At 43.9% G+C, this 22,830-nt stretch overlaps 2 protein-coding genes across 11 annotated transcripts in view; one reads left to right on the top strand and one right to left on the bottom strand.

Moving 5' to 3' along the window:
* Positions 1-8,267, bottom strand: part of PCNT (pericentrin) — a 104,928-nt gene extending 96,661 nt beyond the window's left edge. For 7 of the 10 annotated variants that reach the window (XM_054208806.1, XM_054208807.1, XM_054208809.1 and 4 more), the window contains exons 1-2: positions 2,044-2,358; positions 38-88 (exon numbers count right to left, since the gene is read on the bottom strand). In XM_054208806.1, the coding sequence (XP_054064781.1) occupies positions 38-88; positions 2,044-2,358 (366 nt within the window). Of the gene's footprint in view, positions 1-37; positions 89-2,043; positions 2,359-8,080 lie in introns of those variants that run through there. The other 3 variants (XM_054208810.1, XM_054208816.1, XM_054208815.1) reach the window with 2 other exon arrangements.
* A 525-nt stretch (positions 8,268-8,792) lies between these two features.
* On the top strand, positions 8,793-22,752 carry C7H21orf58 (chromosome 7 C21orf58 homolog). Its single transcript, XM_054208132.1, has 8 exons — positions 8,793-9,752; positions 14,310-14,381; positions 15,907-15,964; positions 17,792-17,859; positions 18,566-18,709; positions 19,167-19,281; positions 20,674-20,813; positions 22,576-22,752. The coding sequence occupies exons 1-8, from the start codon at positions 9,651-9,653 to the stop codon at positions 22,750-22,752; spliced, it is 876 nt and encodes a 291-aa protein (XP_054064107.1). The 5' UTR covers positions 8,793-9,650.
* Positions 22,753-22,830: the final 78 nt, after the last annotated feature.

The raw sequence follows: 22,830 nt of genomic DNA, 5'->3' as shown, positions 1-22,830 counted from the left end.
AGCACCTTTTACTAAAGATACATTCTTTCACACTTACTTCAGCCGCATGATCATTCAGTACATCCCAGCTGGAAAAGTCAGCACACCCCTGGCAAGTAAACAAATAAAACAAACACTAAATCATAGCCATTTTAAAGATACATAAGGAAAAGTTGAATTATTTTGGAAACACCTTAAGCATATGACCCAGAAATGTCCGTGTTGTGAGGCAACATACCAGTGAGAGAGAGACTGAGATTGACTTTAATGCTAAACTCAGCTGGTCATCTGTAGTCAAATTAATGAAATAAATGAAAAAAAAAATTAAAATTATCATGAAAGCCTACTCAAAAATTCAGGGCTAAGTCTCACCATTGAGATTCAATGTTCTATCTTCTGCTTTTGTGGCTTGCAAATACAGTTGAGCACTCTTTAATCCACCACTAAATATTAGTAACTAACTGACAGGAAATTACGTAACAAACATGCTAAAATCATTCATATAATTACAAAAACAGTAGCATTTTCTGATGCATATACTTAATGTAGCTTAATATCTTGAAAGATATTTACTTCTTACTAAATTCACAAGACAAAGATGACAGTAGCACTATTTAGAAAAGGCAGCCCATAACCCTCCCTGTATTTCGTATCTGCATGAAGTCGTTCCCAGTAACTATTGGCACCCTCTCCACGTAACCTAGAAAGCAATTCCATTTGCTTTACAAATCAGCTATTTTGACAGAAACTGTTTAGAAGCAATAAGTGATTTTTGTTTGTTTTTTAATTTAAGTTCACATGAGTGTAATAAGGACATTGCTGATGATGCTATGGCTGAGTGACAAAATACTGTATGCTTTTTTCTTAGCGCAGACAGCTTGGCATGTAGTTTCATAAAAGCCTTTGCAATGCTAACGTTATGTTTACAATATCCTGAAAGGACTAGGGATACCCTTACAACAGAAAGCAGGATAATACATGCAAATTATATCCTCCATGATTTCAGGCTTGCAAATACACTAGTTTGATGCTACTGTTGTATGTTGTGAAAACACATGAACGCCTGGAGAGATGCTTTTTATGCAGAAGGCACTGCCTCCCCAAAACTCACAAATCTTCACATAGACAACATGCTAAAATGCAATGGGAAACTATTTTCTAAACAATCTCCCAGACCAAGATAGATACAGTTTGTTGTAGCCAGAGAGTTGTGTTGTTTCTGAGGCTTGTGAAAGCATTAGCCAACCACTTCTGAAGCAAGCTGGATTCTTATAAAAAAAAAAAAATTTCAAAACTATGTTTTGCCAATTTTTATTACCAGACAGAAAGAAAGAGTGTCACATGACTGTCTAATCCACAGCTGATGTAAAAACAGAAGTCTTGCTTGTGAACTAAAGCAAGAAAGCAACTGCTTAATTCAGGCAGACCAGTACGCGTCTGTTTCTATGTTTATTGGCATGACTACAGGGCTACCTCTAGAGGGTCACCAGCACAAACACACTGAAGTATATCAGGCACAAGCAGAGTCACATTTTAAACAATTTTGTCAGAGAATGTAATATCTATGTTGGCTTTACAATGGCTACTAAGAGCATGCTGGAACAAATTATATTTTTTCAGAAAACACTAAGCACATTTGAGCCAGCAAAGTGATACAAAACCAAACTAATGCTGTGCATTATAAGGTCCTGAGAGTTTTGCTCATCTGCTATGCCTCTCAGTCTGGACTCACCATCTCATGGAGTCACAGACACATAACCAGAAGTCTACCCATACAGAATTTCATGGTAGTGAAAGGTGAAAGACCTCAACTGGCTAACAGTAGACAGCTCCTTGACAATGCCAGCTGTCCAGTCCATATAATGGACATGGGTTTTTTCAATTATTTACATGACTTTGTAAAACAGTTAATTATTACAAGTGAAAATGCATCACTTTACTTACATTTCAATGGCAGCTACTTGATAGTGCCAGAGAGCTAATACCTAATTAAGTAAAACAGTCACCTTGAATACGTGCTATCTGCAGATGGAGTGAAGTGAAATAAGAAATACTAAGATTTACCTCTGTGTCTGTGGTTGTCTCTAGTAGGTTGGTGTCTTCAGCCTTACCCTCTATACCCTTACCAACATCTTGGGCCGCTAGTGCGTACTCTTCCTTCGGAACGTCATGTGTGTGGACAGACGAGCCCTTCCTCTTCGCCGTCTTTTTCTGCGACTGCGTGATGTCGCTTTTTGTTTTTCGTTGTCTGAAGTAAGTAAACTGTGCAGAAAAGATTGAAAGAGGTAAAAGGAGAGGTAAGTGAGAAAAAGGTAGCAGGACCACAAGATTAACACACTCATGGGTGACGAAGATCCTATCTTGATAAAATATATACATCTGCAGAAAAACTGCTTTATCTTCCTACTTTCTATACATTCAAAACATACTGGATAACTGCAATTAAGCAAGAAATCTCACATGAGTACTAAAGACTCATCTCAATACAAGAATCAAATTTTACTCAGTGTAACTTTGTGTGTCAATGACGATCCAGAATTACAGCAAGACAGATTAGTAAAGGAACAAGTTGTTAATATACTGGAATCATTAGGAAAAAATAATAATTAAGAAATCTTTATGCAAGACCGGCAAAAACAATAACACCCTAAAAACCTATCTAAACAGATTTTTGCCAGCATAAGATTTAAGATTAAAATTAATGGAATTGAATCCTCATGCTCCTTCCCTGCCACCCCCTTAAGAGAATACAGCAAAACATCCTAGCCAGAAAGCAGCCTATAGTACATAAATAGAAAATCAATTAAGCCAGGTCATTTTAATTCTTCTGTTGAAGAATCAGATGCTCTACTTTATCAGACTATCACAGCTCTATAAAGCACCAGGGACTTGTAAAGAATGTTACTGACAGAATTTATTACCCCAGTTTCCTTAGCACCTTAAACAGCTTAAAAAGGATTATCGTATTTTCAACTCTAGTATTGTGTTTAGGCAGCGCTTCCAGGTAACATCTCCCTCACAGCATAAATCCAGACATCCTTCTCATAAGGAAAAAGCCTTCTCCAAGGTTACAAACATAGGTTATCAAGTTTACTGTTAATATATCCTTGTGTTGAGATAAAATATATAGTCAAATGAGGACATGATGTAAACATAATTGCCAAGTTCTACCTGCAATATACATGAAAATCCAGTGCTTGACAGCTTGGTTTTCCTGTAATACAGCCACCCTGAAAAAAAGTCGCGTCCGTTTCTTTTCATTCAACTTGTGAAATGGATTTAGTTCAGTCCTTTCTCCTTACACCCATGCCATTATAGTAACTTCTACTTGACAGCTTAGCTACTCAACATACACACAGTTACACACCTGCTACATTGAGCAGGTTGTTTAAAAGGTGTATTTACAGAAATACATCAGTTTCTTATCAGCACTTAAGATGTTTATGTATAAATAGCTTATTTTTAAGATTAAGTTCCATAGTTTCTATAGTTATTAATACTGAATGCAGATTAAACAAAAATTGCTAGGTGCTGTGCTGCCCTTCAAATTAAGCAAAATGAACAGACCAATAAGTAAAGCTGTAGTGAGACGCAAATACTATTCTCTGAAGTCAGGTGTTAACTGTAGCAAAAATAGCAAAATAGCAATTGCACTAATTAGTATGATAACATGGGGAAAAGGAACAGGAGGAAACCTGCAGAAAAATGGAGAGTAGAGGAAGCTGCTGAAGCAGGAAAAAAGGGATAACAGGAGTAAAATAACCAGAAAAGATGAGAAAGGAAAGGTAGAGTGGCCATCATAGAGAGCAGTTAGCGATTTCATGAAGGGAGACTAAGTATTTGATATTAAAATACAAAGACTTGCCATGACTAAACATCTAAATGAGTATGAATTTTTAGATGCACAGCTCAAAGAAAATAAAACTTATTTTGTCCCATTTATATGTATTAAACATATGAAATCATAATACATATCATGCAAAAATACCCAACTACTCCAAAATTTTACAGAACTACTGGACTTGTTGGTCCATGAAAGTGTCTGGAGTCAAACATGCTTCAGATTTATGGAATGACTGGATGGGGAAAGTGCTAGTTAGGGCAGTATCACGTTTCCAAAGCCTTTAATCAGCTACATGAATTTAAGTGTCATTATAAGAGTATCATCAGATACATGGATAGTCATCCAACATGAAGTAGTGCGTGTGAATATGAAGAAATCACATAACACTGATCCTTCCCCATCCCAGTGAGATCCCACCATACCCTTCTGAAGGGCCCAGTTCTCAGTTTGCTTTCTAGCAGCATGTGCAACGCTGAAAGCTTCACTTTTAGCCAAGATGTAGCATGCCACAGGAACACCAACAGCACTGCGAGCTGTAGTATACAAAGCAGCACTCCATACAGAACACCTGGCCTTTCTGCAGGTACCAATATACTGCAACCTCGTTTCATCAGGACCAGTCAGTTAAGAGGCAACCGCAAGGCGCCTCTGAATTGCTACGGCCAGCAGCACATTGAGCATCTCAGAATTAGAAGAATAAGCTTGCCAGGTTTTGCGTTGCGTGGTCCCCGTGTCATTCCCATCCCCAATTAACTGCTATGCTGACATCCTTCCACCACATTATTGCAAGCTGACCGGCACCAGCGGCATGGGCAAGCAGACAGGAAAACTACAGCACATGCAGCCCTGTTCAGCTCTCCTCAGCCTACCTCTCACATAATTTATTCCTCCACTTACTGCTTTACATGCTTCAGAAATTAGTACCAAAAGAATACACAAAGAAAATGGAACAGAGCAGAAAACCGCATCAGCTCCATATAGAAACAAGTTGTTCAAATAAACCTTAGTCCACTTCCTAGATATGGTAAACGTAAGCATGAGTGCTCTTAGACAAAACCCAGAAACATTTTTTAGAGCTTCCTCAAACTGATGAAACAAGAAAACTTCCTGGAAAAAATGCACTCCCTTTTGAGTTCCTACCGTGTAAAATGCAGGAAGAGCAAAAACTTCTCACACATGAGGTATGGCACATACAGGTCTGTAACTAGAGAGACAGATGCCCAACATGCATACCAGCTAACTTGAGGTGGAAAAAAACAAGGAGAAGAGAGCAGCACTGAATACTTGGGGTTTGTTCTGTTTCTCAATTACTACCTTAGCAAATTTATTTGCATTTATTAAAAATGGAAATCTCAAGTACCCGCTACAGTCAGTACTTAGCTGCCAAATCATGACCATTTCCAACTGATATAACAGTTTAAATTATTATTAGTGTTATTACTTGGAGATAATTTAAATGCATTTCAGTAACAGTGTTTTTATTTCTATATGAAAAAAATTAATGCAAGTACTAGTTTAAAGACGAAAACATCCACATTATATTCCTTTCCCAAGTCACCATTTAGCACACTAAAATTTAAAGATGCCAAAGACAAATTTTATTTTTTTTTTTGGGGGGGGGAGGGGGTGGGGAGCAGGGGGAAGACAAAAAACCCCACAGCAGTTGACACCTCCAGAGTCAAGCAGTATCCAGTATCAGACTGCAGTTAACCATGACTGCACAGGTTGCTAGAAGTCAGGTTGCTACAACACACAACTAGCCTCGCACTCCTATCCCCCGCCATCATGAGCGCCCTCACAGTATTGTGGTACGGTCATTCAGTAAACTGATTTGGATGAACACTGAACAGTTATGTATCGGTCCGCAGATGGGATCACCTTAAGCTGCTGTAGGCCTGCACCACAGGAAGGAAATACTGTACCTGCTCTCAGTTACTTCTCCCTTTCAAACTTGCATTTGTATTCATGAGGAGGGCAGTGCAAAGAAAGCAAGAAAAAAGGAAGGAGAAGAAGAAAAGAGGGGGACATTTCCCTACTGTTCTATTATACAAGAGCCTTCAAAAACACAAGCTATTCAGAGGAAGTTTCTGGATACGGTCCTGCAGACCACCTACTCAGCAGCATGACCATATCCTACTACGGGCTTAAGAACACTGAGCGAGACTAAAGCTGCATTTATTACAGTAATTAGCCCAATATACATCTGTTCTGTAAGTTAGGTCTACAACTGCAGGTATATAAGTAAAGATACAAAACCAGGGCAAGCACACAGCCATACATGCTAGAAATTGGGCGAGAGCATACTAAGGAATCTGCAGCTCATGTGTTTGCCTTCCAACGCCAAACTACCTTTGCGTTTAATAAGCCCCAATGGATATTGCTTCCATTCATTTGTCTGGGTGTTTTTTGAAAATTGTCTGGTGCCCATGATCTGCTAAATAATGGGTCTCTGTGAGATTTTAATAAGCAGAGGAAGCACTACCACCATCTCAGCCTTTCTAAATCCTTTCTTTCCTCTCAGTATACCAGGTAAACAATACCATGCAATAGCAACGTTGATGGGCTGCTAACAATTTTTTTTTAAATGGTGAGATGAGAGACTTTTGGCACACAGTTTTAAAAAAAAGAAAAAAATTCAACATTGGCTCTGCACACATAACTTGAAATTTAATGCAAGTCCCTATTTTTTTTTTCAATGGCAAGCAACAGCTGTACAACAGGTGGGAACTAATAACTTATTCAAGGCAAGTTTATCACATTTTTCTCTAACTATAAACAGATACTGTACTTAGAAAAGGGTTACAAAAGAAATGTTAACTTAAGCCTTGCCACAACCAATGCAACTTTTCAACCTGAAGAACTCCTGTTCTCAGTTTCCTCTCTTGATGTTAATCAAAAAACTAATCACGAAATTGTTCCCACATAGCACATATCAAGGCTGGGGGGGCAAGCAGATGAGGAGCTGCTGAGTGGGAGTGGCGCGCGCGGCAACCATGACAGCATCTGGGTGGGACAGGCCAGGGACAGAGGAGTTGTATTGCCCACCATCAAGCTGCTTCAGTGCAGCTCCAGCCACAACCCCACACCTCCCAGTAACACTCTCTTTAATTGCCTTCTGCACAGCACTGGGAAGAGCAAGCTGAAACAGAAACACAGAAGACTGCTGAGGCAGACAGTACGGTTCCAAGCCACCTCTAATCCCACTATGTAGGTTTACAGACAGGTTCCCTGCAGAAAGGGCCATGCCCCCTACGTCTGTGGGAGAATCATTAGGAGTGGTATCGGGGTGAAGAGGCTGTAGCACATCACGGAAAGATCTGATCCGTCCAAACCCCTCGAAACCCTGTGCAGCCTCAGCTATCCCCATGTAGCCACAGTCCCCCAATTCCAGTCCTACTGGGATAGTGAGAACAGGGAAAAGCTGTAGCTGCAGACTTGCAAGCCTTACTCATCAGTAGATTCACAGAAGGGAAATATCACAGTAACAGCTCAAAAAACAGCAGAAATGTGTGAAGTGTTCGCTAACGGCACGACTGGAAACAACCAAACCAACACAGCTCTCCAGTAACACACCTGCAGATGCAAGTGCAGCTGGACCAGTCACTGAAGCAGTAAAACACGCAACACCTATGCTTGGGTATTCTCACCTGGAAATATGGTATTTTCACAAATAACTGAGTGGAAACACAGGTAAAAATGGGAGAACAGGGCGGAAAAAACCCCAACAACAAAATGCAAACAAAAAACCAGCCACCAACATCCACACACACAAACAAAAAAACTCAAACCAGAACCCAGGGGAAGATATATGCACTACTTTAAGCTGCTCCTTGCTGACTGAAGATCGTGTTTATATACCTCTGTCATAATTCGGGAAACCTTCCAAACAACCTACGTTGAGGGAGCACCGCCAGCCATATTTATTTCTGACAGAACCGCGTTACTCAGGTAAACAAATCTCATCTCCCGACACAGCTCCGAACTGACAGCAGCGCTTCAGCACTGACGCCGCCCGGACCCGAGTGCCGCTTCAAATGCGGCCCCAACGCCGCCACGCAACGAGGGAAAACCCGCCGGCGCACCGCCGCGCGGGAGAGACCCGGAACGGGCAGAGGCGATGCCGCGGGCGGCTCCCGGAGCCGGCCCCTCGCCAGCCCGCCCCCCCTCCCCCTCCCCACCCGCCAGGCCCTCCCGGTCGGTACACGGCCGGGAGCAACGCAGGGCGCCGGGAGCGAGGCCAAGCCAGGACCCCCTCACCTTGGCCCTGCCGGCCTCCAGTTTCTGCCTCCGCATCTCCTCCTCCGCCTCCATGTGGCGAACAAGCAGTGGGGCTGGAGGCGGCACGGGGGCCGGGCCCACCACGCGCCCCTCGCTGCTCCAACTGTCACACCGGAGGGTGCACAGAAGTTTCGGTCATGGCCGCCCCAAAGCCTTCTCCCCGCCCGCCTCGGCTCCGCCGCCAACCGCGAGGCGGTGGCAGCCAGCGCTGGCCAATAAGAGAGGAGGAGCCGGCCCATCCTGCCGGGAAGGGAGGAAGCTCTCCGGGAATTGGTAAGAATCACCGTACCCAGGAGGCTCGTCAGCCAATGCCGAGAGCAGCCGTTAGCCTAGCCCCGCCCAATCCCGCTAACTGACTCCTTGGGACCGGCAGCGCGAGCAGCGGCGCGCCTTCTGCCTCCGCCCTCGCTGCCGCAAGTGCCCGCCTCTCCTCAGCAGCCACCAATGGGGAAGGGTAACCGCCTGCCGCCCGCACTGCGCTGGATGGCCAGTTTCAAACGGGCCGCCAGCCACGGCCCCGCCCAGCGGCGGGAGACAGCCAATGGGAGGAGGGGAGCGGCTGCCGGGGGAAAGCTCACCCCGCCGTGGCCGAGCTGCCGGCCTGGGCGGCCTCCGGCGCGGGGCCGCGGCTGCACGGTTCCCCCTGCCCGGTTCCCTCTGCCGCCGCTGATGCTCCGGGTCGAGGCTGGCCCTCCGCGATAGAGGGGCTGCTTGTGGGAGCCGTGTTTTTCCGTCTGCCGTTTCTACCCCTCCGTGGCCGATCCCGGCGCTGGCGGCCTGGTCCCTAGCCCCGTTGAAGACAGAGGGAGGTGTTGGCACGGGGAGGTTGACCCCCCCCCCCCCCCCGCCTTGGTTATAAACTTGTGTGTAGAAATATCACCCTTTGCAGCACGCCTAGTCTGCCTTTTGTTTATATTTTGCGTCTCGGTATTGCAGCGTCTCACCGCTTTGTTTCCATTGCGGCAAGTGAATTGTGAGGAGTTCCCTTGCAGAATCCCTTCTTCCAGGAAGTACGGGCACAGCAAGAGCTAAGATCTGGAAATAATTGTCAAATAACAAGGGAGAAATTAGGTGCTCTTTTATTAATATTGAGAGCAATTAATCTTACAGTCATCTACAAATCTGGTGACTTTTTTTGCCTATTGATGTCATTAAATCATGCTGGAAAAGACATGCTTTAATCAAATTTGTTACTTGGCTCAGTTCAGAGGTAAACTCTTGTGACATGCTGGCTTTTTCTTTGTAAGAACATGGACATACGAGCGTTTTCATGAACCCTTTTTCTATCCCTGGACCTTTCTATGCATTTGGTCCTTAAGCTTGGCTCTTCTCTGTATGGGCTTTTGCCCCGAATTTGGATGTTGCGATATCCAGGTCATGAGCTGGAGCTTGCGGCTCCCCTGCGCTGTGCCTATGCTGTCTGGGTTTCCCACGCTATGTCAACCGCCATCCATGATCGCATTCTTGGAATAAACCATTTTGTGCAAGCCTCCCACATTATCTTCATGTAAGTGTTTCAGCATAGACAACAAAAAGACTGGAGCAGTGCATGCTCAATATTCCAAAGAGAAAGCTGAGGATGCTAGGAGCAACGAAGGGTTGGCAAGGCTTTCTCTACGCTTCAGGATGCCTGTCTGTGTCCACAGCTAAGGTAAAGGTTAAGTTTTAAACTACTGCACAGGTTGCCAGGGGACAGTATGCATTGGCTTTCCTTTTCTTCAAGACCAGTTTGGCTCTTCCAAGAAGAATGGAAATTTCAGCAAGCAAACCACACTGGGATGTTAGATCTGACAGTGAGGACAGACTCCTGATGCTAATTCTGGTCACCTCCTGCTCTGTTAGCCCTTGGCTGTTTTGAGAGTTTTGTTTATTTGTTTTTCCTGGTAGTACTGCCATGTCCTCTGACCCCATAGCCAGGATTCTGAGTTTGTCCCCAGTCAATGCTAAGAGATAAAGTCTGAATTATGAAATTTCCTAGTGTAAAAGTTTGTGTAATCTGAGAAGCAAAAGGAAAATGGTAAGCTCAGAACAAAGTTTCTTAAAGAAAAAAGATAACATATTGTGGCATTTATAATGGGAATTCTGTTACATCAGATATGTCACAAAAAAAATTTGGTTTAAAATAAATTACTGCTTTGACTTCTTGCTCCAGCTAAAAATGTAGAATAAATAAGTCATGTTTGTTTGGGTTTAATGGATTTTGGTTTATTGTTTTTTTGTTGTTGTGGGTTTTGTTTTTTTAAAATAACCAACTCATGCATTGTATTTTCTTATACCCCTGTCTGTTAAAATGTCAGGATTTCTAGTGCTAATCTAATTAAATTGACTCAAGTGGAAATGTTTGAAAGGGACCTGTCTCCGACAGCGTGTCAGCTAGCTAGCAATCAGCCAGTACCAGCAACCCTGTTTGAGTACCACCCAAATTGTCCTGCCAGCACCTGAACTTGGGTTCTGTGCTGTGAGTGATGCTTTGCAGTGGGGGAGCTGAATCCAACCAGGCAGGGTGGCAGGGCCACCACCTCTGTTTCTGCTGGGGCCAATCCTCCCGTAAACCTTTTATGGTTTTATAACCATAAAAGTACTAGAGGTCATTTATACCTCCACTAAATGAGCAGTAGCACTGATAATGCTGCACCAAGATCAGGCTGGTAATGAAACCTTACCGAGAACTCTGGGTGCTGCTGTAACCTATCTGCAAATAAATGAGCAGTGTTTGTAGAGGCCAGGGGTTTGCCATTGTAGTATAAGAAGACAATAATCGTTAAGTATAGAATATGATTGCTATAGTGTACTTTATCATAAGTAAGAAGAACTTTATTGTAAGTATAATTTGGTTCAAACTAGGATCACTGTTTTCAGAAATAACAGTAAAAAACAACATTGCACATTGTTATACGACAGTGGCATGAAATAACTCTAATTGTAGAAAATGTTTTATTCATACGTTTAGTTTCAAATGCAGATAGGACATTTTTACAATACTTGTAAATGCCAAGCAGCCTAACAAGAGCTCTAGACTGTTAACTTGCAACATTACAATTAGCAGACGCAGACAGTTGATTGGAAGGAAATTGTATGTACTTCTCCATTGGTGATTTTATATGTGTGTGGGTTGGTTTTGTTTTTTTTTTCTTTGAACTCTCTTTTAATAAAATAAAACAGTCTTCTAAGACTGAAGTGATAAAGACTTCTCCCTGTGGAACCAGAGCATAAAAGTTTACTGTCTCTGGATATTTCAAGGTGTGTCAGTTTCTTTGTTTCTTTTTATATTGTGTTTTAGAAATCATAGTAATTAAAATTAAGGGCATAAAGTACCAAAATCAATAAAAGATATTGTAGAAATGTAGTACCGGCATGGACCTCACCAGGTTATTTAACGCATTCTTGTATCTGAGGAGAAATCTAACAGTCCAATGTTCACCACAGCTGCTTTTCTATATTGTTTTTAAACAACTTTTGTGAAAGCTTTTTCTTAGATAGCTGCTCCATCATTTATCTCACTATATAATTAAGATTTTTTTTTTCATTTTTTTAATCAGGTTTTCCTCTCCCTCACTAAGTCAAGTGCTTCTCGCCCAGTCTTTTCAGACAGAAACTCCCCCACCCTGCTCTTGATTGTATTCTTTCGTTTATTTAAAGATTTCTAGCCTGTCCTGTCCTCACCATCTACTTACTAATTAAAGAAAGTTGGTTCTTCCAAGTCTTCCTCAGAACTTTTTTTTTCTGGACTTCCTTTCCCTCTTAAGCCACCGTGTCTAAAATTAGGCACAGTATTCTATATATAGATCCTTTTTTGCAAGATCCTCTTGTGTCTGGCTGGCAGATTTTGGGCAAGTCATTAATTAGCAGGTTGTAAGATGCCCCTAAAGTAGGGATCCCACCGTGACCAGGGTATCCATAAGGAAAAGAAAGATCCCTTAGCAGATTTGCTTGCAAGCTTTTTTTACCTAGTATTGTATTTTCTCCAGGATACCTGTCACATCAAGCGGAAGTTTCTCTCTCTTCCTGTCCTCTATAGTCAACTCAGTTGCTAAACGCCTGTGCTGTATGTTTAATGGAATACTTAGTTCTTTTTGTGAGCCTTTCTTGTAACCCTCTATTCATACTGCAATGAAGGCTCTAGAAATTTAACTTCTAGGAGCACTTTATTAAACCAGTTGATGGTAAAACATCAGCTCAATATTTGTCAGCAGTAAAACAAAGCCTACTACAGCCTCAGCAATGACTAATAGCAGGCTCGGTGCTGTTGTAGTTGCCTGGAGATGCCAACATCATAGCTTGCTTTGCTATGTTGCTGCCTGAATGCTGCCCACAACCCCAGTTACCCCACCACAAAAGGGTTTATGAACTAGAAAGGTACTAGGATAAACATGAGACTGTACAAAGGGACATACAGCCATGGCGCGATAAAAGGTGCAGCTGATGCAGCATCTTCTGAGAGTGGTCGATAGCGGAGGACAAGAGGTGGGTACAAGAGCAGTCCATGCGGGCTTTTGCATCATACCTTCCCAGCTGAGTTATGAGATCAATGAACATGGAAAATCTGCTGTTTGAGGATGAAATAGATAGATCCTCTTGCTTAGAAAAGAGACACCTGAATGGGAATATGATACAGGAATGTAAGTCACAAACAGTATGGAAAAAGTGCATGGAGAACAGTAGTATAAATTTTACATAGCAAAGGAGAAGATTTCCAATAATCTTTTCAGGAATCTAGATTTAAAACAGTCTAAATGTAAGCTTTCCCCCCCCCAACACTTAAGTAAACAATACTTATGCAGTTTACTTGTGTAGTTAAGTAAGGCTTATGCTTAAGTTTAAGATAACTAGGAAACTCCTTGTCATAAGGTTGTTGCAGCTACCCAAAAGATGAAGGGATCAAAGATGTTAGAGATAATGGGAGAAAAATCTATTGGGGTTTTAAAGTACAAAAACGTACACTGAGGTGTTTCTCAGGAAATCTGGCAGGTGAGAGGGTTTTCTGTTCTGCCATGTCACTCACAAAATGTGCAAATGAGCCCTGCCAGAGAAAGCTGAGCCCCAGCTCTGACATGGCACAGCTATTTTGAGGCTCCATACATCTCAGTTTCTGTAACCTCTGCAGTGACTACCAGCCTGCGCGTTTTTAAGGACAGATTTCACACACGTGTGTGGGTCACAGCTGGAGGAGGTGATCTGTGCTGCTCCCACGCAGCTACCTACAAGCATCTATCAGCTGCTCCAGCTGCCAGCAGTGGCTCAGCTGCAGCTTTGCTGTGGCCAAGGATGGGGTTGTAATTTTGCTCTCCTAGGAGCAGAACCAAGCTAAAAATGTGATATTGAGTATGATACTTGGCTTCTTTCTTGTGCCTTGGTGTTGATTTTATGGATGTCACTGACAAATGTTATCCTGTTTTTATGCTTGGTAGGGCTTTGCTGGGAGGGGGAGGAGACACCCTACACAGGTTGCTTGGGAGATCGTAAGCAAAAGGATGTTGTATCATAGCCTTTCTATTCATCCTGGGATGAGTTCCAGCTATGCACCTTAATTTTTTTGAGTTTTTTTTACTATCTGGTAATGAAAGCTCATACGAAGGGCTACATCAAACGTGTACAGGCCCCTTACAGTGGGTTAAATATTGCTATCGGGTATCAATCAGCAAGATCATAACATGACCCCTAGGATTGGGCTTCTGTTAAAGAACCGTTGGCTTTTATTTCTTTTTTTCTTGTCCAATCATGTGCTGAACATTTGCTTTGCAAGAGGTACATAAGCTTCTACACCTAGAGATTAAATTGTTTATATTGGGGATTGACACTACAAACTTAGCAACCAGGTTACAGGCACAAAACTGAGCTACTTAGAAGACACTAACAATGCAGAGAGCCAGGTTTAGTGCCACCGCCAGGGAAAAGGCTAGCAACCACTAAGAACAGACAAATATTCACCCTGAGTTACCCTTCTGTGACCATCGCAACCTGTAGCACAAAAATTCATTGAAAGAAATGCCAGAAAAAGCAGCGTCTGTAACCTTGTGGTGAACATCTGTACTCATTTTTACCTGGGAGTGAAACTGAAGCTTTTCTCTTCTTTCCTCAGTTGCTCACAATCTTGTAATTTTTTTTTCTAATGGAATTATTCTTCTATGAGGATTGTGGAAAGGAAAAAGTGACCACTGAAAACCTACACTTAGCTTTTTAACCTGTTTTTGCCTGCCTACTCTTCCAGGAGACTACTATAATGACGGATCCTTCAGTGGCGGATCACTTGACACGACTGAAACTCAAACTTCTAGAAAAGGTAAGGGAATAACTGTGAAATGGTCAGCTTTGCTCTGCTTTTTGCTCTTGCATGTTTAAGCATTAACATTGTGTTTTAAATAATTACGTTTCTATCGAGATACAAGGAGGATCTGCAGCCAACTGAGAACCTCTTCCTTTGCACAAGCAGAGGCAGAGCGATGTGCAGTAGTGTTACAGTCACTGTCACTTTTTAGAATAATATTTTGCAATTTTACATGGACCTACAGTAAATTAAAAATAGAGTTAAAGTGACTGATCTTATGGGACACATCACCAGATAGCTCAAAACAAGTTTAAGTTGTGACAGGCAAAGCTTAGGAGTAAATTTTGGGTAAAGAGGAACTTGAATTGTTTTAAGGCAATTTTATGTCTTCTTTTTTGTCTACTGTCATTTAAGCTATGTTTCCAGGTGAAAACATGGGCAGACCTTCACTGGAAGTGTGTGAAGTGCCACACAGAGTTCCAGCAGCTCCTTGTTGTGACTTCATATACTAATGCACCTAGGGTTCTCCACTCAGCCCTGTTCCTCCACTCTCAGCACATCTGACATCCACTAGCGTGGATCTTCTACTTCAGTGTCCTCCAGAAGCCACTTAGAGTTGTCTAGAAGGAAAACCAGTTTGCCTGGAGATGTGAATGCTGGAAGAGGCATCTAATCTGTCTCCATGGCAGAGCCTTTTGTCTTAAATGCAGCACCCATCTGATGGCAAAGTTTTCACCACTGTGGAGCCACACAGAACCAAGAAAAGAGCCTTTGTATGAGCAAAAAGGTCTCTAATTTCTGAGCATCAGGGAGGAACAAGGGCTAGCTGCTCCCTAAGGAGCAAGAAGTTGAGCACAATAACACAGCCAGCAGGATAGAGGCCTGGCTGGCCAGTCCTCAAGAAAGACAAGCAGGCCAGAGCCAGAGATGGTGGCCAAGGTCAATCAAAAGTCCAGATCTATCAGGCAAGCTCATGGTGATGAGGCAGTTCCAAGGCCAACCTGGGAAGTGACTGCAGGGTGGGATCAGGGTTAATAGGATCTATGGCCAGTCACAGGCATGGCTGTGGTTCAACTGCAGACCAACACTCATCCAGTATAGCTCAGGTAGGAAATTAACACCTAGAGCCAAGATTAAAGGGGCTCCTGGGCACATCAGTGGTGGATGTGGATGGAAGCCCCGGGTGAAGCTTGTCAAGGCCATTTAGGTCTATTAGTGCACCTATGAGTGTCTGGCATCAAGTTCTTCATATGATCCAGCTCTCTGCCCTATGAAATAAATGATGTATTAAGTCTCCCGATTCACCGTCCTATCAATTTCCAGGTCTGGGATAGCCTGGCCAGTTGGAAGCATGACTATTCCTTTACCATAACTAGATTTTTCATACTTCTATGAATACTTCTTGTAGCTGTGATTTAGCAGTTTAGAAGCATTGTTTGTCTCCTCCATCCCAAACCTATGCCCGTAAGGTAGGGTTGGAAATTGTTGCGAACTTTGTTGCCTGACTCATAACCAGTTCTTGTTGTGGTTCTACCAACAGAGACTAGAAAATGAACAGGAGGACCTAGGGAAGATGGAGTCACCTCTCCCAACTGCAAGTAAAAGAGAAGCATTTGTTCTAATTATGGATGTGATTTGGAAAGGGCTTAGTGATGTTCTCAGGCATGAGTTCCTCAGCAGGTCACACTAGATGATCATGTCTCCTCCCTAAAAGCTGGAAGGGGCCTCTGTGTGCTCAGTGGTTGGGCATTTGGGAGTCAGAACTTGTTCTGTCTTGGCAGGGCAGGAAGGAGACTCTGAACTTGAGTCAGTGCTGCCCCAGCTCAGCCTGTGTATCTAAATCTGTATGCAGCCCTGGGGATTTGGAGTAGCAAAAATGTGAGTTCTGGTGTAGCTCGTGCAGTAATGTCAGTCTGTTTACTAGTTTCGGTCCTAACTGAGACACTGAATCTTAGCGGCCTTGATGCAGGGAGAACGGGCTTGCTATGCTGTGAGGCTATCTACATTTTATCTTTTGAATTTATTCAACTGGTGGTTTTTTTGATCAGCCAGCCGAGCACTGACATAAGAATGACGTCCTGCACAGGTGTCCTCTGCAACCTCTCAGCTGTGGATGCTGGTTCAGCTGGAGCAAACTACTGGTTATCCTGTATGTTCTAGCTCCTATACCTAGGAGTGAGCCCTTGTTGCAGTCCAGCTGTATGTTTGGCTTTGGTGATCCTGTAAAGGAGTTGTTAGGACAGCTGTGTGTCTGTCCTCCACGCTGGAGGAACACTCCACTACTAATGCTGCTTTGCACCTTTGAAGCTGACCAATGCAGCCTTGTGCAGACCAGAATATGGTTTCCAGTGAGAAAATATGTGACTTAGCTTATGAAACTAATTGTTAGCTGAAAGAGTTGGTCTTGAGGACTGTGTTGATAAGATCTGGGAAACCAGGAAATCATGCATGTGCAATTACAACCCTTTGGTTTGGGCAGAGAGGCCAGGAATCCCAGCCTGCTTATGAAACTTTGAAAGTTTAGACAATTCTCTATAAAAGCTAGAAGTTGATAAATAAGGGAATTTAAAATAACTTGTGTCTTTATCAAACCCTTTCAGAGACTGTTATGATGTTTCATGTACACGTAGCGTGTTCCTTTCAACAGTACTCTCCTGGCAGCTGCACATGCTATATGCAGTGGCATTAATTTCTTTGTGTGGCACATGCAGTGTTTATAATTATATTATCTATGGATTAAAGGGTACTAGTATAAGATCAGTAATATTTCTAGATTTACTTTGGGCTCCTATTCTTTGAGATAATGCACAAAACTTTCAATGCTGTGGCCAAAAATTAAAAATCCCTTTAACAACTTACACTTTCAAAATGCAAAGTGATGCTTTTCAGAGCAGATGCCAGGCATGCCTCCAGCGTAGCTGAAAACGTTCTTTCTGATTTTCTTTTCAAGCGAGTTCAAAATCAGCCGTATGCAGGAAGAACTGAAAAGGAAGTTGATTCAGAACAAAAAGGAAACAGAAAAGTTGACGTTCAAAACGCAGATTTCTTCAATACGTCACAACAAACTTTTTTTACACTTCACACAAACATCCTTCGCATGTACAGAGTATATCTAGAGAATTTCAGGCTGAAATGAGTTTCTAAGCCAGGAGGTTAAGGGGGGCTTTAGAGAGCAATCTGAAAAGTTTATTTTCAGGTAAGGTGCATTGCCTTTGTAGAGGCTGTGCAGAACAGCTGTGTCTGCGTGCGGCATAAAGTCATTATCCGTTCATTCGTTGGATTTGACAAGAAAAGTAGCCTAAAGCCTTTTATGGAGGAAGTCAAGCTATCTTATAACACATTTTCCATGATTAATCTCATAGTGTAGGTGCTATAATAACTCTGTCTTTGTGATTCTTTGAGAAGATAATGGACTTTTCCCTCAGGGAACAGACGGGACAATATGCTCCAAAGTGCCCTAAGGCGAAGGAACGATCTTCTGCATGAACTTAGGGTAAGAGCCCTCTCTGTAGACAGCAACAACAGAAAAGGCTAGGTTATATGCACATCCACTGCCGACACGGATTCAGTTTTTTCCCGTCCTTTAGTTCTTTGACTGGGCGGTATTCAGTCCTCTGCTGGCTCAGAGTATAGAGGCTGGGCCAGCTAATCAGGGAGAGGGGTCAGAGAGCAGTTTGTGTTCCCTCACTACAGCTAACGAAGCTTGCACCCACTTCAGTTAGTTGGTGGGTTGATTCTGTTTGTCCTGAACTGCTGTATCGTAAGCTCTCCGGGGCAGTGGCAAAATGCAAAGAAGGGATTTTTAATGCCACCAAAATAGGGACAATAGAAACTGTTACTTATTCCTCAGTTGTGGAGAGTACCAACCATTAATTAATCATTTTCCCAGGCTTTTGGCAGTTTGTTCTTCACTTTTTTTCCATTCCTTTTTGCTTGTGCTGAAAACTGTGTGGCTTTGTGATATGTGGGAAGAAAAACTTTCTTTATATTTCTGTGGGCACTGGTTGAGTGCTTCCCTTCATGCAGTAGTCACTTGTGGTCTGCCCGTCAGACACAGCAGTGCTGGATGTTTCTGCAGCTGGGTTTTGGTGAGCAAGGCTGCGCCCTGCTGCAGGCTCTGAAGGGTGTCCAGAGAGTGTAACAATACTGTCTGCCTTTCTGTGACCAGGTTTTCTTTCAGAAGATACTTGATTTTGCAGGAGCAGCACCTTCTGGAAGAGCTTTCACAGCCCCCTGCACCAGCTGGACAACACTGTCGTAACCACATAGCTGCCCCCCCCCACGTCTACCAGATACCTTTTCCAGCTCCCCAAGTGGAGTCACCAAGGATTATCCAGCAGATGGTAAGGATCCTCTCTTCTAGGAAACACCACTAGTGCTGTGCCAGCGTGAGACAACCGCTTGGGAGCTGTATGGAAACACTCATCCCTCTGAAAAGGAAGATATGCCTCTTGCTGTTGTATCAGACCCTTACTGCCCTAGGCAAAATCTAAGGGAAATCGTCTTACAAATAAGGCACAAAATTAACAGTGTGAATGGTTTACCATAGGAACGAGGTAGCAAGAGGAGTGGGAGGATTGCTTATGCTCTGGCCTAGCTGTTCAGCCAGTTTCCAATGCACATCACTGTCTGCTCTACAGCCCACAACCTCAACATCTTCTCCATGAGGCTCTCGTGGGACACTGTCCAAAGCCTTACTGAAGTCCAGGCAGATGATACCCACTGTTCTCCCTTCCCAAAGATGAGAGAGCTGGCCAAAACCAACCCCGACTTCTCCATTTTCCATTTTTTTTTTTTCAGGCACCACCTCAGCCTGCCACCATCATCCAGCAGTTACCTCACCCTTCCCCCCTGATCGCACAGATCCCCCCTGCCCAGCCTTTTGCAGCCCCTCGCTCCGGAAGCATTAAAGAAGGTAACGCACCCTCTGTCTAGTAGCCAGCTCCCATCACCAGGCCTGGAGAGGGCAGGCGAGGTGCCACGGCAAGCGGAAGGGGGCACGGGACGGTGAGCAAGCTAGTTAGTGACATGCTATTTCATTACCGGGCTGCTGCTGGAGCTGTGGGAGTTGCACTCCATAAGCAGACTAGATACCATTTCTGAGAGGCTTTCTGACAAACTCTTGGTGCTAAAACTAAAGAAAAAGGGACAACAAACTCAGCAAAGCAAGGTTAAGCTGCTGGGGAAGCTTGGGAAAGCAAAACAGCCCAACCCATGGCACTGAGTAATCTTAACCAGGTCAAACTCACACGCACAGATGATTACAAAATTATCAAACAGGCTTCTAAAATCTGTTTTTATTCTTCTGTTCCCTCTTAACCTGCTGTTCAGTCTCCTCAGAACAATACAGACTTTTATTATGCCCCATGTTTGGAACCAAGACAGAACAGCTGAAAGTGCTGTTCCAAATATAGTGCATGCCAATATAAAGAGTTTATTTCTAAACATAGGTGGACGCTACTGTGAAATAACACATGACCAAAACTGGGATGACTTCTCTGGCTCAACCTTCAGCCAAAGGTTTCTTTATCCTACAGAGAAATCCTCAGTCATGGAACGGCAATATTTCTCAGCTCTTTCTTCATCTAAGTGTCCGAATTTTTCAATCAGAGTTTATTTTCATAAACGAAATAGTTCCAATTCATGCATGACTTTTCTGAAGTTGGTAGATGTAAACTACTTTTGGTATGACCAGTTGAAAAAGAAAAGGAGAGTTGCCTTGATTTTTTTTTTTCTTCTTTTTTTCTCTCCTCTCCGTCCTTCCTTCCCCCCTCAAGCGAATTAGTTACACTGCACGAGTCCTCTGTTATTAGGACCCAGAGATCGTGGTAAGTAGATTTGATGCACATGCAGCGGACTCTCCAGGTGGCACTGCAATATCACATAAAGTTGAGGAAACTTCTCACACGGAAATCAATGATCTTGAGCTGAAGCAATGGAGAGTACTGTAAGGAGCTGGTCCATGCTGGAGTAAGTGAGAGAGCTCTAGCACTCAGTCCTTCTCCAGCCTTCCGGTTGGCATAGCCAGAGGGGTGGGCTTGTGGGGTAATTAACAGAGAGAAGATGCTCAACAGCAGCTTTCTTGTAGAAGGGAGGAGAAACAGAAGAGCTGGTGCGAGCAGTCTTATTCATAGACATTAATTTTTCACTGCCTGGCTAATATTCTTCACATGTCCCATTCAGCTGCTTTGTCTTGGTTGCAATGACCAGTCTGCATACTGGAGGGCACTTCTTACCAAGATGCCCCTGCTACTTGTCAGTTGCTGATAAAGCCCTTACTTTCTTCTTTGGGGTGACCTCTTCCCAGATATGGTAGAGATGATGCTGATGCAGAATGCTCAGATGCACCAGATCATCATGCAGAACATGATGCTGAAGGCTCTCCCACCGATGTCGTTCATGCAGCCCGCCGGAGCCAGCCCTCCCCTGCTTCAGCATGCACAGCAGGTAACGACACTGGAGTCTGAAGGGCATTGTTGCTCACACAAGGCAACGGCTGATTTCCTTGGGAAGGTGCAGAGCCTGGACAAAACATGCAGAAAGTCTGGGATGTTGAACAGCTGTGTGCATCTTCAAATCCACTGCGCTAGGAGACTATGACTGAGCAGAGCACAGCCTGCCCCTGTGCCATGATAAGCACTGTGACAGGACCCGGTGAAAGAACGTCTCCTCCACAAGTGCAAACTGGATTCACTCCAGCTCTGAAAATTATCTGGCCTACAGTTGAACCACTAACAGACTGTACATGGAAGAGATCTACACTGGGCATCTGCTGCTGCAGGTCCACTTGCTGTAAACAGCAGGGCAATATTTATGTTACAAATCCTGTAATTGGTAAAACGTGACCTGGCAGTTTCGAATGGGCTAGAGCTGAAGCACAGATTTTGTGATTATACTTGGAGCCCCACTGCTCTCATTCCTGTCTCACGGAAAAATCAATGGCTACTGAGCTCTGAAAGGACAGGTTTTAAACATATTTTGGGGTGTAGATCCCTATAGGTGTTTTTCCAAAATGCCTTACCAGTGCCTGGCAAGAGGTATGTAATTTTGAACATGTCCTTAGATGCCCTATTCCTAAGCTATTTTTAACAAGGTGATATAGCTCCTTAGTGTTCTTAAGTGCTTTGGAAAAATGTATTTCTAGTCTCTAATCTGTAGCGTTTATTACCTAAGAAGCAAGGACAGTTGATCTTCGAGGACGAGGGGACATCCCAGCGCTGCAAAAACTTCCCCTATACTTTTCCTACCCCTCTATTTTCAGGCTACGTCTTTTCCCTATGCCGTAAGAAAGATTTGTTTTCTTTTTCTTGTTGGGTGCTGAGAAAGTAACTGCCACAGTTCTGCAGTCCTTGCCCAGCTCACTTGCACGTTTCCTACATGCTATTTGCAAAAGCAACAGATGGCTTAAAAGGCCCCAAGCCCCGGGCTTAACAGAGCGGTAGGGAATGCAGTCCTCCTCCATAGCCCATCCCATGGCCTCGAGGGAGCCGATGCGTTTTTGCACCTGTTGGGACCAAATGTCTGCCCTGGACAGAAAGCCCCCGACGGCAGCTGCTAGCTCTCACATTCCGGGGCACCAAGTCCCAAGAGGCCACCTGTGGCGCAGAGGGGCCCACTGGCATCGTCAGCCATGGTCCTGGGGCGGACTTGCTGTGGAAATGGCAGGCAGTGCTGGCTCTTCCTTTTGTTAGATCTGTGCTGAGTGTTGCCTCGGACAGAAGTCCTTTTCTATTTTCCTTAAACTTTGCAGTTTCTTGTTTTGAATACTCTTTCCCTCTTGCTGTGAAGGAGACGTCTGGGGCAGATGGTGGTGCTGGGAGAGCTAGCAGACTCATCTGCAGCTTACTGTGGAAGACCCCATGTCTAACGGAAGATGGCAGAGGAAGAGTGTGTATCCCCCAGGTGCACACCTGCCTCCCCAGGCGATCCTATCACCGTGTGTTTCGATGACATAGACCGGTGGGATATACTGGGGGGAGTGGGGTCTGAGTGCCTCTGAATATCAGGTGAAATCTGAAACCACCGAGTGTTTGCTGCACTTTCTGTGTTGGAGCCTGCAAAACCCATCTCCAGATACATGCTGAAGGACTTCCTTCAGCTGAAGGACACCCACCATGGGGTGGTCAATTGGGAACCCAGCCCCTCAGCTAGGGACCCTTCCAATGAGGGCGCAGATTTCACAAATTACCCTTTGTCTCTCTCCAACAAGGACCTACAGTTTGCTGCTCCCCTGGCTGTGAAAGCAGACAGGACCAGGCCATCTGTGGTGCACCACCATCACCACTACCCTCCCACAGGAGCGTTCGCAGTGCACCATGAGGGCTACCCATCCACATCCATGATGCATCACCGGACCAGCAGCATGCTCCCTGCCCTGCCTACGTAAGTAAATAGGCATCCACGATGTAAACTTTTAGCCTTTCTTTCCTACACAGATGGGATAGCTGGGTAGACCAGACAATCC

Source organism: Rissa tridactyla, chromosome 7 (assembly GCF_028500815.1).
Source record: "Rissa tridactyla isolate bRisTri1 chromosome 7, bRisTri1.patW.cur.20221130, whole genome shotgun sequence".
Taxonomy (NCBI): domain Eukaryota; kingdom Metazoa; phylum Chordata; class Aves; order Charadriiformes; family Laridae; genus Rissa; species Rissa tridactyla.
Note: the sequence above shows the minus strand (reverse complement) of the source record. Positions and strands in the feature narration are given on the sequence as shown.